Here is a 16149-nt window from a genome sequence, read left to right as displayed (position 1 = left end):
GTGCCTCCCCACGCCTCGAAGCCAAAGTTCCTGTTTTAGATGCAGAAACCGTAAAGAAAACTGGCTATTATTTTGTCTGAGCTGGGACAATTTCATTCCGGAACGTTTGTTCCTGTGCTTTCGGATGCCCGGATTCTATTGGGCGTTGCGCGACGGCTGAGCTGGTTGCCAGGGTGACGCCAGAGAAGATGGCTGCAGCGTCTTCACATCGGATTCTGACAGCGGGCGAGTTGAGAGGTGAAGTTCCGAGCCCTCACTGCTTCCTTTCCCGCAGATGGCTCCTGGGTGCCAGGTCCCGGGCTCGTGCTCAGGCAGCTCTGGAAGTTCTGGAAGGGCCCTTTAGAAATCAGATACGGAAGCCGATGACCAAGAAGTGTCTGTGTATGTGATTGGCTGGTTGCTCTGGGCGCCAGTTGAGCCCAGATTCAGATTTACGGCATTATCCTTTTCCCTTCCGAGCTCCATCCATGCTTTCAGTCTTACGCATCATCTCTCTCAGAGATTTCTTCCTTTCCCATGGGACTCACTTTCCAACTGTCTTCTCCTTTGCCTCGCAGCAACGAAAACAGTTCGAAATGGCTGGACGCACACTACGACCCTATGGCAAACATCCACACCTTCTCCTCCTGCCTAGGTGAGTCACCAGACCTAGGAACTCTGGGTTCTAGGGGGAATGGGAGGATCAGGTAAGGGTTCCATGGAGAAACCTTTGGAATTCTGAGACTGATGCACGACCCTCTTGTGTTTTCTAGCTCTGGCGGATTTGCACGGCGACGGGGAGTACAAGGTAGGCAATCAGAAAGCTGGGTGGGGAAAACGCTGAAGTGAGATTTGCGACATGCTCTGGAACTCACTAGTACGAAAAGGCACATTTAGTTAGAGCTACGTTCTTTTAATGATTTATTTATTTTCATTGTATGTGTATTGGTGTTTTGCTTGCATGCGTGCTTGTGGGAGGGTGTCAGATCCCTTAGAACTGGCGTTACAGACAGACAGTTGAGAGCTGCCCTGTGGGCGCTGAGAATTGAACCGGCGTCCTCAGGAGAGGCAGCCAGTGCTTTTAACTGCTGAGCCATCTCTCCAACCATGGAATTCCTTTTTAATTCGGAAAGTGAATATTAATTTTGTGATATGGTCTACAAAAATAAAACAACAAAATGTTATAGTTTTATAATACCAACACATAGGATTCTCTAAAAATTAACTTGAGGGCCGGGAGTGGTGGAGTATGCCTTAAATTGCAGCGCTTGGACAACAGAAACAGGCAGATCTATGAGTCAAAGGCTGGACTGTCAAGTTCAAGGCCAGCCAGGGCTACATAGTGAGACCCTGCATCAAAACCAAAAACAACTAACAAACAAAACGACCCCCATCCCAAAACAAAATTAGCAACAAAATTATTTTTGCGATTTATTTATTTAGTGTGTGTCGGGGGCGGGGGGGAGGACACATGAAGTGTGGAGGTCAGGTGACAATTTTTGAGATTCAGTTCTCTGCCGTGTAGATTCCAGAGTTTGAACTAAAGTCACCAGACCCCTTTACCCACCTCAGGCCCCAGTTCTTTATATCTAATTGTTTTTCCTCAATTTTTTAGTTTATCATACAAAATAATGGGCTTAAAATGTGCAATGATTGACAAAGCTGTGTGTCTTCCTTCCCCCCCCCCCCCCTTCTGGCTGTGCTGGAACCCACTATGTAGTCCAGGGATCCAGGCTGGCCTCGGACTCACCTGTCTCTGCCTCCCAAGTGCTGGGATTAAAGGTGTGGGCCAGCATGCCTGGTTTCTGTGTGTCATCTTTGAGTAGAGACCATCTATGCTAATAATATCATCTATATCAGCCGGGTGGTGGTGGCACACGCCTTTAATCCCAGCACTCGGGAGGCAGAGGCAAGCGGATCTCTGTGAGTTCGAGGCCAGCCTGGTCTACAAAGTGAGACCAGGACAGCCAAGACTACGCAGAGAAACCTTGTCTCGAAACCCCCCAACCCTCCCTCAAAAAAAAAAAAAAAACCCAAAAATATTTTCTGTATCATCCAAACTTTAGTAAATGTGCTGCCAAAGTGAGCGAACAGCCTCCTAGCTTAAATGCTGTGCCATTGCTTCTTTGGTGCAAAGGAAAATACCTTGATTGGCAGTGGGCAATAGTGCCTCCTGGGGCAAAGGTACTTGCTGCTAAGGCTCATGACCTGAACTCAATCCCCTAAATGCGTGGGGTAGAAGGAGAGACCCAACTCCTTCAGGTTGCCCTCCGATCTACATACAACACATGAGCTGGGATGACCCACACACACATATAAATATATGTAATTTAGAGTATGAAGGGAAACAAAACTCAGGGACGTGAGAGTTGGTTTTTTGTTTTTATTTTTGTTTGTTTTTTCTGTTTCTCAAGAGGACATAGTTTATCAAGAGGCTGGTAATTATAGAAGCTGGTTATGTTATTATGGAGGTCTATAATACTTTTTCTCTCTACTTTATAATTGGAAATTTTCCTTAGTAAAAATTCGATTTAAGATAAATATATCTTCGCCTCATAACAGAGAAGAATATTACAACTATGAGCAAAGCTCTGGGTTCAATCTCCACCACAGGAAAAGAAAGCGAGTGAATAATGAAAGACAAACTCCCTCATCTGTCCCTGAGCAGTAACCAGGCACCATAATTCAGGATTTCATTTGATTTTCTCCAGCTGCCATGAGGTGGGCGGACCCACTTTGCAAGAGGGAAGCCTGAGCTCAGAATGGTTAGGTAGCTCTCCTCAGGGGATGCCTCTTCTGAGCCTTTGTGAATGTGAGGCGGACCTGCAGGCACCAGGCAGAAGGCTGAGCCTAAGAAGAAATCAGTAAAGAAGGTAACCGTTATGCTGAACTGTGTCCTCTCCTGCAGCTGGTGGTGGGAGACCTCGGCCCTAGTGGGCAGCAGCCCCGCCTGAAGGTGCTCAAAGGACCAACAGTGCTGACAGAAAGCCCACTGCCTGCCCTGCCGGCCTCTGCTGCCACCTTCCTCATGGAGCTACATGAGCCCAGGACACCTGCCCTAGCAATTGCTTCGGGACCTTGTGTCTATGTATATAAGAATCTTAGACCCTACTTCAAGTTCAGCCTGCCCCAGCTACCTCCAAACCCATTGGAGCAAGACCTTTGGAACCAAGCCAAAGAGGTAAGTGACATAGGGAACAAGAGTGCAAAGATGGCAGCTACTGAGAGAGCAGAAGCCAGAGGACCCTCTGCACTCGCCACATCCCCGCCTACGTGTGTGTGTGTGGGGGGGGGGTGGAACCAGAGGAAGGGAGAGGCTCCCCAGAGTTGGTGGGGATGACCTTGGCGAGCAGGGATACCTTGGGGATGCAATAGAGGATGATGGGCGTGAACATGATCCTGAGAGGGATTCAGATCAAGATCTTGGACGTGGGGTTCAATGACAGGCTGTTGGGAAGAAAGCGGAGAGGAAGGCCTGCTACTTGTCCCCAAGTATGGATGTAGTGAGCTGGCTGAGGACACGGCTGCTAGAGCTCACAGGTTTTCTTCCTTCTCCCCATATTCACACAGGACCAGATCGACCCACTGACCCTGAAAGAGATGCTGGAGGGCATCAGGTGAGAACCCACACCCCCACATTCCTCTCTTCTCCTTCCTTTGACCCCTCCCCAAACCCGCCATGTCGGCCACTCTCGTTGCAGGGAAAAGGCAGAGGTGCCTTTGTCTGTGCAGTCACTCAGGTAGGAGTCTGTGGCCGCAGAGTGGAGGGGGTGTCTGTGGCCTGGCACCTGGGGAACCTGGGGCACCTGGGGCACCTGGCCATGGCACGCTGGTGCTAGTTGTGCATGTGTGCAGGTTTCTGCAACTGGAGCTGAGTGAAATGGAGGCGTTTGTGAACCAGCACAAGTCCAAGGTTATAAAGCGTCAGGTAAAATGCCCTTTGTTTTTATTGCCCTATAAAGGTGCTTACATTTTTAAATTGTGTATGTTCATGTATGCATAGGTGTGTGTGTGCGTGTGTGTGTGTGTGTGTGCACATGCACATGAGTGTGGAGGCCAGAGGATGACCTCAGGTGTCATCCTTAGGAATGACATCCATCTTCTTTGGGATAAAGTCTCTCTTGGCATAGAGCTCACCAATTACCCTAAACTAGCTGACCAGGAAGCCCCAGGGATCCATCTGTCTTTGCCTCCCAGCGCTGGCATCACAGGGACATGTCACCATACCTGGCATTTCTTGCATGGAATCTGAGGATCAAACTCAGCTCCTTCTTGCCAGACAACAGAAGTATATTCCCAATTCCAAACATTTACATTAAAAAAAAAAAAAAAGGCCATGTAATCACCAGTTCATCCTAACATCAGCCCTGGCCAGTGGCATCTGCAGTTTTCCTTCCAGCCACACTGCATGTCTAGGGTCTCAAAGCAGGTGCATTCTACATTTCTAGTTAGCAGGATGGCTATGAAACAGCTATGACATAATATTATCAAACTTATTTTCTTGAGGGTAAGGATAATTACGTTCTTACTACAGAATATTCAGAAATAGAGAGAAATACAGGGATGATTTCATGACCTACAGACACCCACTTCTTACCGTTTCTGTGCATCTCCCTCATGCTTGTGCTTTTTATGCTGCTCCCCTTGAGTAACATTGTGAGCCTTGAGTAACATTTTGAGCCTTGAGTAACATTGTGAGCCTTGAGTAACATTGTGAGCCTTGAGTAACATTGTGAGCCTTGAGTAACATTTTGAGCCTTGAGTAACATTTTGAGCCTTGAGTAACACTGTGAGCCTTGAGTAACATTGTGAGCCTTGAGTAACATTTTGAGCCTTGAGTAACATTGTGAGCCTTGAGTAACATTTTGAGCCTTGAGTAACATTGTGAGCCTTGAGTAACATTTTGAGCCTTGAGTAACATTGTGAGCCTTGAGTAACATTTTGAGCCTTGAGTAACATTTTGAGCCTTGAGTAACATTGTGAGCCTTAAATAGCCTTTGAGACCTTTAGTAGTTCATTAATTATTTAATTGGTTATTTGTGATTTCTTTCATTTATTTGATTTGGCTGATTGCTTTTTTTTTTTTTTTTTTTTTCTTCTTCTGAGACAGGGTTTCTCTGTGTAGCCTTGGCTTGCTTTTGTAGACCAGGCTGTCCTGCCTTTGTCCCCCTGTCTCCCGAGTGCTGGGATTACAGGACCTCCACAAGAACAGTGCTCTTAACTGCTGAGCCATCTTGCCAGCCCCTGGTTTTGGTTTTTGGTCTTTATCTTTGTTTTTTGTTTTGTTTTGTGTGTGGGTTTTTTTTTGGCGGGGGGGGGGGGGGGGGGGGCAAGCAAGGTCTTGCTAAGTAGGTCTGGCTGGCTTGGAACTGGATTTTTAAGCCAAACTGGTCTTGAACATGGAGCAATCCTCCTGCCTCTGCTTCCCTAATCCTGGGACTACAGGTGTGAGCCATACCCAGCTCTTAAATGTTGGTTTTGACTATACAAATAGCTCATAAGTGGACTGGACAAAATTTACTGTGAAAAAGTTAGATTTGGCTGGGCGTGGTGGCGCACACTTTTAATCCTAGCACTCGGGAGGCAGAGGCAGGTGGATCTCTGTGAGTTTGAGGCCAGCCTGGTCGACAAAGCAAGTCCAGGACAGCCAGGGCTACACAGAGGAACCCTGTCTCAAAAAACCAAACAAACAAACAAAAAGTTAGGTTTGTTGCAAAAACCCCTTTGCCATCAGCGTCCAGGCATGCCTCTCAGGTTCACTCCTCTCTTGCCCTCCCCCTCCTCTCCTGTGGTCTGGGGTGCCTGGGACATGGTGGGGCTTCTGCAGACAGTCATCACCACCATGACCACCCTGAAGAAGAACCTGGCTGATGAGGATGCAGTGTCCTGTCTGGTGCTAGGCACCGAGAACAAGGAACTCCTGGTGCTTGACCCTGAGGCCTTCACCGTTTTGGCCAAGGTCAGTATCAGGGCTCTCCCTGGCCGTACACAAGGTCCAGGCCACATCCCCCCCCCCCCCCCGTGCTCTCCCAGCACGGGCAGTAGTAGCCATTCACTGAAGAGAACTGTGAGACTGTAGCTAAACATAAAGAAGAAGATCGCTGTCCCCGAAGCTCACTGCTACTAAACCTAGTGTAAAAGCGTTAGCATGGATCCGCCAGGTGTTTTCACGTGCGCATTGGTTTTCTAGCTCGATTTAAGCTTTATCGTTTTATATACAGGTATGTCTCTAGTTTCATTTCTGCTGCTGTGATAAAATTCCCTGACCAAGAGCAGCTCAGGGAGGAAGTGGCTCGGTTGAATTACATCTCCAGGCCACAGTCTGTCATTTCACTGGAGTCACGGCAGGAACTCAGGCAGCTAGTCACATCACATCCACAGTCTAGACAGAGGGAAGGAGCACACGCACGCTGCCTGCTGGCTCGTGCTTATGCGGCAGCTGGCTCTCTGCACTCACAGTTCAGGCCCACTCTCAAGGTGTGCCTCGACCCCTCAATTAACAACCAAGACGTCTGCCCACAGCCAACCTGGAGAATGCCTCGTCTGAAACTTCCCACAGGGAACCTCGGTTTGTTAAGCTGAAAGTGAAGTGCCACATGTGCCCTTAGCTGAACAGGCTCGTGTGCAGAATCCAATAGTTTGCTCTTTTCACGTCACTGTATGACATTAGTGTCTTCCCATGTTCACAAAACCATGTCAACCTTTTTATTGTTATGCTTTGCTTTATGCACTGTAGCCCAGGATAGCCTTGAACTTGTGATCATCCTGCCTCCATCTCCCAAGTGCTGATATTGTGGTGTATACTACCACTCCCAGATGCATATCAGCCCTTTAAAGCCACCACAGAGGCATTCTCTATGGAGACATACATGTAAATACATACGTAGATGTATTTACCTTGCCGCCTGGTGTCTACTTAACTGTTTTCCCATTATTCATGCTACTACAGTGGCCTTCCTTGTTCAAACACCTTTGAATGTCTACTTAAATAATTCTCATCCTTTCCTGGAGGTGGCAGAGTTTAGCCAAATGGTATAGACTTAAAGCTGCATAGGAATTTAGGCTGTGACCAGTAGGAAGTGAATGAAGAGATCAGGATTTTAGTCAAGAATTAACAGTTTCTTCCAACTATGGTCAGTAGGTTTGGGCCTTTTCTCTGCAGATGAGCCTGCCCAGTGTTCCTGTCTTCCTCGAGGTTTCCGGCCAGTTTGATGTGGAGTTCCGGCTGACTGCTGCCTGCCGAAATGGGAGCATCTATATCCTGAGAAGGTAGCTACCTACAGCTGTGACCTCAGAGACCTCGTGGATTCAGAGGCTTGCAAGAGGAGCAGGAGGTTTGGGTGCTGGGATTGAGGATTGAAAAGATATGAGAATTCTGTAAAGGAAGTTGAATTGGTGAGGGTGGAAGGAAGGAGGAAGCTGGTGAGGGGAGAGCCTGGCATGATGGCTGGGATACACAAGCAGTGCGGTTAAAAGGTGGAGGAAGCATGTCATCTCTTGGGTTTTATAATGTATGTAATACATGCATTAGTCTGATATTCCAGACAGCTTTGTTTGTTTGACACAGGGTTTCTCTGTGTAGCCCTGGCTATCCTGGAACTTGCTCTACAGACCAGGTTGACTTTGAACTCATAGAGATCTACCTGCCTCTGCCACCCAAATGCTGGCATTACAGACATGCCATGACTTGGTTAAATTATTTTGTTTATGAGTATTTTGCCCATGTGCATGTCTGTATACCACATACATGTGATACCCACAGAGGCTAGAGGAGGTCATCATCCCCCTAGGACTGGATTTTCAGATGACTCTAAGCCATGATATGGATGGATGCTGGGAATCAAACCTGGGTCTTTTGAATGGTTCTTACCCTCTGAGCCATTTCTCTGGCCCTTCATACAGTCTTTAACTCAAGACATTGAGCATCTACCATCCATTCAGCTCTGTATACAGAGTGTTGGAGATTCACTGGTAAGTGGGGTGTTATAAATATGGTTCCTGCCTTCATGGGGAAGACATATATTAAATATATTCTAAGTTAGATGAGTACTTATAGAGGAGAAATGGAGGCTCAGCAGGGAAAGAAACATCACCCGTGGTGGTGGCTTGAAGGGGGCATGCACCTGTAGCCCCAGCATTTGGAAGGTTAAGAAAGGAGAATTCCCAGACCCCAGACCATGTGAAACGCAGTCATTACACTGGAGAAAGTGAGTCACAGCCTATGGTTGAAAGATAGAAATTACCCCCAGTCTCTGGAAAAGGAAAACTAAGATTGAGAGACCAGAAAACTGAAGGTGAAATCAAAGTAAATGTGCCATCCTTTTCTCGAGCACTGGCTAGGCCACACTAAGGTACTCTGAAATCCCAGGCTGGCACACTTGTCACCATAATGACGGGCAGGAGGGGACTGTAGGAAGACATATTTGGTGTAATCCGAGGTCACAGATCTACTAAGTGGTAGGTGGAGAACTAATCCCATCATCTACTTAGGACCAAGGATGCTTTCAGGTTAATCTCGGGGGCTTACAAGTCATGGGCCAGCCAGGCAGATGGAGGCAAGGCTTCTCCGGGCAAAGGGATTGTGCCTTTATTCTACAGAGACTCCAAACACCCCAAGTACTGCATCGAGTTGAGCGCTCAGCCTGTGGGCTTGGTCCACGTCCACAAGATCCTGGTGGTGGGCAGCACCCAGGAGAGTCTGCATGGCTTCACCCACAAGGTGTGGTCTCTGGCAGTCCCCACCCCTCACGCCATCTGCCCCACAAACCCATTGCTCTCCGTTCTGTGTCACTCCAGCCACGCCTTCTTTCCACGGGAAGGCCTGAGGTCCCTGCAGACACTGGCTGCTTTCTTGCCAGGGTAAGAAGCTGTGGACAGTGCAGATGCCTGCAGCCATCCTGACCATGAACCTACTGGAACAGCGATCCCGGGGCCTGCAAGCTGTCATGGCTGCTCTGGCCAATGGGGAAGTCCGAATTTACCGTGACAAGGCCCTGCTTAATGTCATTCGTGCCCCGGTGAGCATATCTCCAGCATTTGTTGCTGGCTCTTCCTTCACAGGCGTTATTTTTTTCTTCTTCTTCTTTTATTTAGTCTTTGAAAGTTTCATACATGTACATAGTTGATCTCATTCACCCACATTCCCCTCTGATCCTCTCCAATTCCCTCTGACACCCCTTTTCTCAAGAGGTCTCCCTTCTGTGTGTTTTTTTTTTTAAATAACCCACTGCATTTAATTAGGGCTATCTGCATGTGTAGGGGGTGGGTTTATCTACTGGCTCATGGCCAACTTACTGGTGGCAACACCCCTGAAGAGAAATGACTCCCCTGCCTCCAGTAGCCCTTGACTGCAGTAGCTCCTTAGCCCAGGTGGGCGTCATCTGCTCTGTCCCCATCTGTCCAGCCCTGCTTCTTCACTGTCTCCCCTGACCCCAGAGGGATGCGTCTCATGATGTGCATTTGTCACATGAGGGGGATAAACACGACTAAGCCCTTGTTTCCAGGGAGCTTATGTGTGGTGACAGCTGGCCAGAGACAAGTGAGCACAGCGGATGGGAGCCGAGCACCAGAATGCAGAGGGGCCATGTGACTCATTGGCAGGGGGCAAAGCAAAGGAACATTCTAGACCAGGAGCAGCATGAACAAAGGCTGAGGAGCATAAAAGTTCTTTTTGTTTGGTTGGTTGGTTTTTTGCTTGTTTGTTTGTTTTGAGACAGAGTCTCACTGTGTAGCTCTAGCTGGCCTGGAATTCACTGTATGGACCAGGTTGGCCTCTGACTCACAGAGATCCACCTACCTTTGCCTTCTGAGTGCTGGGATTAAAGGCACGCGCCACTGTGCCCTGCTCTTTATTAGTAATATTAGTACAATTACATCATTTTCCTTTTCTGCCCTCCAACCCTTTGCATGGACCCACCCACCATCTTATCTTTGCTGTCTTCAAAATTGTGGTCTCTCATTTAGTCATTATTCTCTCTCTCTCTCGCTCTCTCTCGCTCTCTCTCACAATCTGATCCATCCATTTAATGTGTATATGATTTCAGGACTAACTACTGGGTTTTTGCTTTGTTTTGTTTTGTTTTGAGACAGGTTTTCTCTGTGTAGCCCTGGCTGTCCTGAAACTCACTCTGTAGACCAGGCTGGTCTCAAACTCACAGAGAGCCACCTGCCTCTGCTTCCCAAGTGCTGGGATTAAAGGTGTGCTCCACCACACCTGGTTTTGTTTTATTTTAATTGATTTTGTGTGTATGGCTGTTTGCTTGTAAGCATATCTGTGCATCATGTGTGTACAGTTCCTATGGAGGCTGGGAGAGGAGAGGACATAGGATCCCCTGGGTCTGGGGTTACAGGCCACCATGTGGATGCTGGGAATCCGATCTCGGTTCTCTGGTCAACCAGCCAGTGCCTTTAACTGCTGGTCCACCTTTCCAGTTCCAGGGCTCTTTTTAAAATTAACATATTAAAAAATATATATTATTTATATATATATATATATATATATATATATATATATATATAGTGTGTGTGTGTGTGTGTGTGTGTGTGTGTGTGTGTGTGTGCGCGCGCGCGCGCTCTAGAGTGAGCGTGTGGAAATCAGAGGACACATTTCATAAATGGGCGCCTTCCTCCTTGGGTTGTGGTGAATGAGCTCAGGTTGTCAGACCCCCACAGTGCGTGCTCTTACCCTCTGAGCCTTCTCACCAGCCCTGGCAAAAGTTCTTGATACAGAAATCTAAGTGGTTTGACGATTGCTATATAAAACCAGACAGCAGTGGTTGTGCCTTAGGTTAGGGGGAGAGCTAAAGAGGAGAAAACTGGTTAAGGCAGACTGGAGTATGATGTGGAAGACCTCAAACATCTCGCCAAGAAGAGGAAAAGCCTTTGGAGGTTTGTGGTTTTGAAAGGTAGTAGTGACAACCAAGGACACAGTGGAACACAGATCAGGTGGCCCAAGAGACCTATTAGAAGGCCACCCCAAAAGAGGGCGAGGGGTGTTTAGTGTAGAACTTCAGCAGGGCCAATGAGATCAGAAGGGAGATGGATAATCCTTAGACATATTTCCAAGGCAGCATTGCTGCAGTGTCTCCTCATGTCTTACCCATCTCAGCCTCATCTGGGCTCTCCCGTAACCTATCTTGCTTTCCTTCTCAAGATATTTTCCCAGCTAACAGCTGATTTCTCATGTAGGATGCAGTAACCAGCCTTTGCTTTGGCCGGTACGGGCGAGAGGACAACACGCTCATCATGACTACTCGAGGTGAGGACTCAGATCTGGGAAGGGCAGCAGGGACGGAGTAAAGAGGGTGAGATTCTGTGGGGAAGGAGGGCGTGAATGACAGGTGGAAGCCAGGCCTGTGGACATGCCCTCTGTAAGGTTGGGTTAGCTCATCGGCAGTTGGATTCTCCTGCCTAGGAGCTAATGTCAATCAGGCTGTGCCTCTCCTGTCTGCACCTTCAGCACCCACCATAGTGCCAAGAGCATCACAGTACTTTGTAAACAGCAGCTAAGTGAATGAATGAGCGAGTGATAAGGGACTGCTGAAAGCCAAGTGTGCTGTCACACGCTATAACAGCAGCACTTGGGTAGGTGGAGGCAGGTGGATCAGAAGTTCAAGGTTATGTCCCCCCACAGAGGGAGTTCAAGGCTATCCTGCGATACATGGGTCCCTTCAGGAGAAAAAGACAGATTAGGAATATTCATTCCTTTTAGAAAGTGGGTCTCGTCAGAAAGGCAGACATGTCTGTACAAGAGTTTGATTGTTTTGGGAAGAATGGGAGTGTGGGGTGGGATGGGGATGGACAGGCTTTCCTTTGCCCTCCTCTCAGGTGGGGGGCTGATCATCAAGATCCTGAAGCGCACAGCAGTGTTTGTGGAAGGGACAGGTGAGGTCGGCCCGCCACTGGCACAGACCACAAAACTCAATGTGCCCCGAAAGACCCGGCTGTATGTGGATCAGACCCTGCGAGAGCGGGAAGCTGGCACAGGTAAGACCCAGGGAAGAACACGGGGCACCCCTACGGGTGCTTTGAGCATGAGTGAGACCTTGGCCATCAAGGAAGGCCAGAGGGTGCTGCTGGTGAGTGCCAGCAGTGACTTCCAGATGCAGACATTCTCAAAAGTAGTGTCAGCAGGATTCTTCCACTGTTAAGTTTCCTGCTCATGCATTTATTTGTTAGCTATAATGACACCAGGCACACAAAGTATCTTGAATTTGGCGTCCCTACCTTGGGAGCTCAGTCCCCTGGCCAGCTTCATGTTAGGTACTAGATGTTTTTTCCAAGGGTTTCTAGAGCACATGCAGGGGAGTAAAGTATACTGTCTGGGGCATGATGATAGCACACGCCTTTAATCCTAGCACTTGGGAGGCAGAGACTGAGTTTGAGGTCAGGGAAAGTCACATCATGAGACCTTGTCTCAAAAAGAAATCAGACAAAATAACAACAAAACATGTAAGTGAAAAAAATAAATAAAATGTCAAAAAATCAATAGGGAATTAAATTTTATAAGATGACTAGATATAAAATTCTTAAAAATAAGCTGGGTGTGGTGGCGCATGCCTTTAATCCCAGCACTCAGGAGGCAGAGGCAGGCAGATCACTGGGAGTTCGAGGCCAGCCTGGTCTACAAAGTAAGTCCAGGACAGCCACGGCTACTTAGAGAAACTGTGTTTTGAAAAACCAAAAATAAAATTTAATTAAACAAAACTTAAGAATCCTAATTTTAAAAAATATTTATCAATATTGACTGGCAAAAATGATGTGGAAAGGGTCTCTTCACAAAAGCAAAGATATCCCTAGAAATATGACAAGAAAATGTACAAACTCTAGTAAGGAAAATTGTAAAGCTGTCTTCATGCTGTATGTGGTAGAACGCGTGTATAATCTCAGCTCTTGGGAGGTGGAAAAGAGGATATCAAGTTCAGTCAAGTTCATGATCAGCCTTGGCGACATAGTGAGACCCTGACTCAAAACCAAAAAACAACAGCCATCCCACCGCACCCCCAAAAAAGCACCAAGGCAATTAGAGTGGGTGCTGTGGCTCTGGAACTGGATTTGAAGAAGAGTCATCTGCACCTGGCAAATCGTTAGGGGTAAGGGATGAACCAAGGGGGCTCAGGGACAGGGGTGCAGTGAGTGGGACGGGAGCAGTGAGGCAAGGCCGTGAGGCTGGCTTCCATTATGTTGAACTTGGGTTGGATAGGCCCTCAGATGGAGATGACCGAGAGGCAGTTCAAAGCAGAGGCAGGACTGAGCACCCACAAGCTGCTGGGGACACACCAAAGAGTATCTGCATAGCTGGGCCTTAACATGTGGATTTGAAAACAAGTCTGAAGCCTTTAGGAGCTGGAAGCTGATGCTCTTTGGGGTGACAAAGTCAGGACAGGTCCTGTAATAGCCAGAGAACAATGTGGTGGGTGAGAAGGCCAAGGCCAAGAACAATCTTGACACTGGGAACAGGAGCCTGAGGGCTGGACAGAAGGAGCAGGGATGGAGATTGTGTGAGCAGTGAGGTGGTAGGAGAACCAGGAAGGAGGAAGTAGGGCATGGTCCACAGCATATCTCTGTATTCCCAGCTTCTGACTTGCGCCTGCCTATCATGCCTTCCTTTTCCCTTCTTCTCATGTAATCTGAGCAAGAGGACTCTCCCCTTTCCACTGCATCGGCACTTGTGTCCCCCTCTGCAGCCATGCACCGGACCTTCCAGACAGATCTCTACCTGCTGCGCCTGCGGGCCGCCAGGGCGTATGTACAGGCCCTGGAGTCCAGCCTGAGCCCCATGTCAACTACAGCTCGGGAGCCACTCAAGCTGCATGCTGTGGTAAGCACCTCTGTGGCTGGCTACTGAGGGGGACATCCTCCTGTTCCATGCTGTACCTCAAGCAAACCCCTAGGCCAGAGGGGTGTAAGCACAGAGTAGTTGTGATGGGACATCTCTTCCCAGGAATGTGGGGAGATTCTCCTGGCCACAGACCAAGGAAAAGAGTGACTTCTGTTGGTATAGGCAGCCTAAGGGATTAGACTTCCTGGTACATGGAAGGGCAACCCTCACCTGGGTGACCTGGGCATGTACGTATGTACACACACACACACACACACACACACACACACACACACGCAACTTTAAGACCCACAGGGCCCCAACCAGTTCTAAGAGAGCCTGAGTGTGTTTTCTCGGTGTGTATTCTAATCACTCCTTTTCTCTCCCCACACCCTGAAAGACAAGGTTTCTCTGTGTAGCTCTGGCTGTCCTGGAACACACTCCTCAGACCAGGCCGGCCTTGGATTCAGATCCACCTGCCTCTGCCTCCCACTTGCTGGGGTTAAAGGCGTGCGCCACTATGCCCAGCTTCAGTTGTTTCTTTTCTGAGGAGAGTGGCTAGATACAGAAGAAGAAAGGGTCCACTTAAAATTGGGGGTGGATGGTGGCATTTAAACCATTGAGCCATAGGATGAGTGTAGAAGGCAGCCAAACCCTGGGGTCAGCGATGAGCACAGCTGTAGCCCCAAGCCAATACTTGGCTTGCTAAGTAGTGTCCATCGAGACCATCCCTCATCTGTGCCTTGCCCATCCTGTCCACTCTCTGGGCTTCTGTGCCCTGTAAGAAGCAGATGGAGAGAACTGGAGAAGGGTAGCTTGAGGCCTTCGATGGGGAAACAGCAGGCAAGGTGGTATTTGGTGTTGAAGGCCAGTAGGTCCTTAGGGCCTCCCCATCTGCTCTCTCTGCAGGTTCAAGGCCTGGGCCCCATCTTTAAGCTCACACTTCACTTGCAGAATACCTCCACGGCTCGGCCAGTTCTGGGGCTGCAGGTCTGCTTCCTGTACAATGAGGCACTCTATGCCCTGCCCCGGGCCTTCTTCAAGGTATTGGATGGGTCTCGGTGCTGACATGGACGCCAACTGTCAGGGCTGGGGCTGATGAGGTACCCTAAATGTTAGGTTGAGGTAAGGGAGTGGCCTGCAGACCAGCACAAGCCAGAGACCAGACTCAGCCACTTGTCTCCCCTGCCTTTCTCCTAGCCAAAGAGACCCCAGGGAGCCACACAGAAGGAGCTGGAAAATAGCAGAGTTCTTCCTCTGCCCCTCGATGCTGTTAGGGAGGACAGGGGTCTGCAGAACTCATGGTGTTTCCCAGCTGTTCCTGCTGGAGGAAGGGAGCCACTGTCTGCCTGAGTCACTCCAGAAGCCAAGAGCCTAGTTTTCCTCAGGGTCCAAGGTGTCCTCAAGTTGGGAGAAACAATAACCAAGACCCTCAAGTAGAGAGGAATTAGCCCTGGCCTTGGTAGGCATCAGACACACGTGGGCCCCGGGCATGCACTTCCCCTCCCTGCTGCACCTTGTTCCCTGGATCTGGCTGGTCGTCCCTACTCAGGCTGAAGGGTCCTGGGACTCAACTGAGGGAGCAGGTATAGCCGCTTTGGAATCTGCCAACACTGTCTGGCTACATGAACTTTGAGGGCTGATTAATTTCTGTCCTCCAAACAGGTCCCCTTGCTGGTGCCAGGACTCAGTTACCCACTGGAGACCTTTGTGGAGAGTCTCAGTAACAAGGGCATCTCAGACATGATCAAGGTAGGGTGCCCTTCAGGATTTCAGAGGCAAGTGGGACCCTGGGGAAGACAATAGGACAAGGATGGACAAGACTGTGGTGGCTGTGGGCTGTGGTGGGGTATGTCAGCACAGCAGAGGCCTCCGAACCTTCCTGTCCCTTTGGCAGATAGTCTGGGAGCCAGCACGGACAGATTTGGTCAAAGTGTGCATCCTCTGCCATGTCTTCTCCTTCCTAGGTGCTAGTGCTCCGGGAAGGCCATAGTGTGCCCCTGCTTAGCGCCCACATCAACATGCCTGTGAGTGAGGGGCTGGCAGCCACCTGAGCCCTGGGCCAGCATTCAGCCTTCCACAGAATGGAGCCAGCCAGATCCTGAGACTTCCAGTGTGCCCAGCCCACTTCCCCCAACAGCAGTGTAGTGAGGCATCAGTTCCCTGTTCCTCTCTAAAACAGTCCCGTGCTCCCCACTTCTGCCTCTGGGCTTGAGCAACAACGGAGTACTCAGATCAGCTCCTTCTCCCTCAGAACCCACCCAAGCACTGCCCCTCATTCCTGCTGCCGACCACCTGCCTAGCTCTTGAGAGAAACCTCACAGGTCCCATTAAGAGATCTGAGGTGGAGC

General features: G+C 49.1%; 1 protein-coding gene across 1 annotated transcript; it reads left to right on the top strand.

Annotated features, from left to right (window-relative positions):
* Positions 1–600: 600 nt before the first annotated feature.
* Bbs1 (Bardet-Biedl syndrome 1) lies at positions 601–16020 on the top strand. The gene is made up of 16 exons (XM_051146888.1): positions 601–634; positions 750–787; positions 2888–3160; positions 3550–3596; positions 3681–3719; positions 3835–3907; positions 5807–5938; positions 7142–7248; positions 8578–8698; positions 8838–8996; positions 11167–11236; positions 11806–11964; positions 13665–13798; positions 14708–14842; positions 15464–15550; positions 15766–16020. Exons 1-16 carry the CDS (start codon positions 601–603, stop codon positions 15850–15852), a joined length of 1695 nt encoding a protein of 564 aa, XP_051002845.1. The 3' UTR covers positions 15853–16020.
* The last annotated feature ends 129 nt before the right edge of the window (positions 16021–16149 follow it).

Source organism: Acomys russatus, chromosome 5, assembly GCF_903995435.1.
Source record: "Acomys russatus chromosome 5, mAcoRus1.1, whole genome shotgun sequence".
NCBI classification, from domain to species: domain Eukaryota; kingdom Metazoa; phylum Chordata; class Mammalia; order Rodentia; family Muridae; genus Acomys; species Acomys russatus.
The sequence above is the reverse complement of the archived record's forward strand: the minus strand, read 5'-3'. Positions and strand labels throughout refer to the sequence as shown.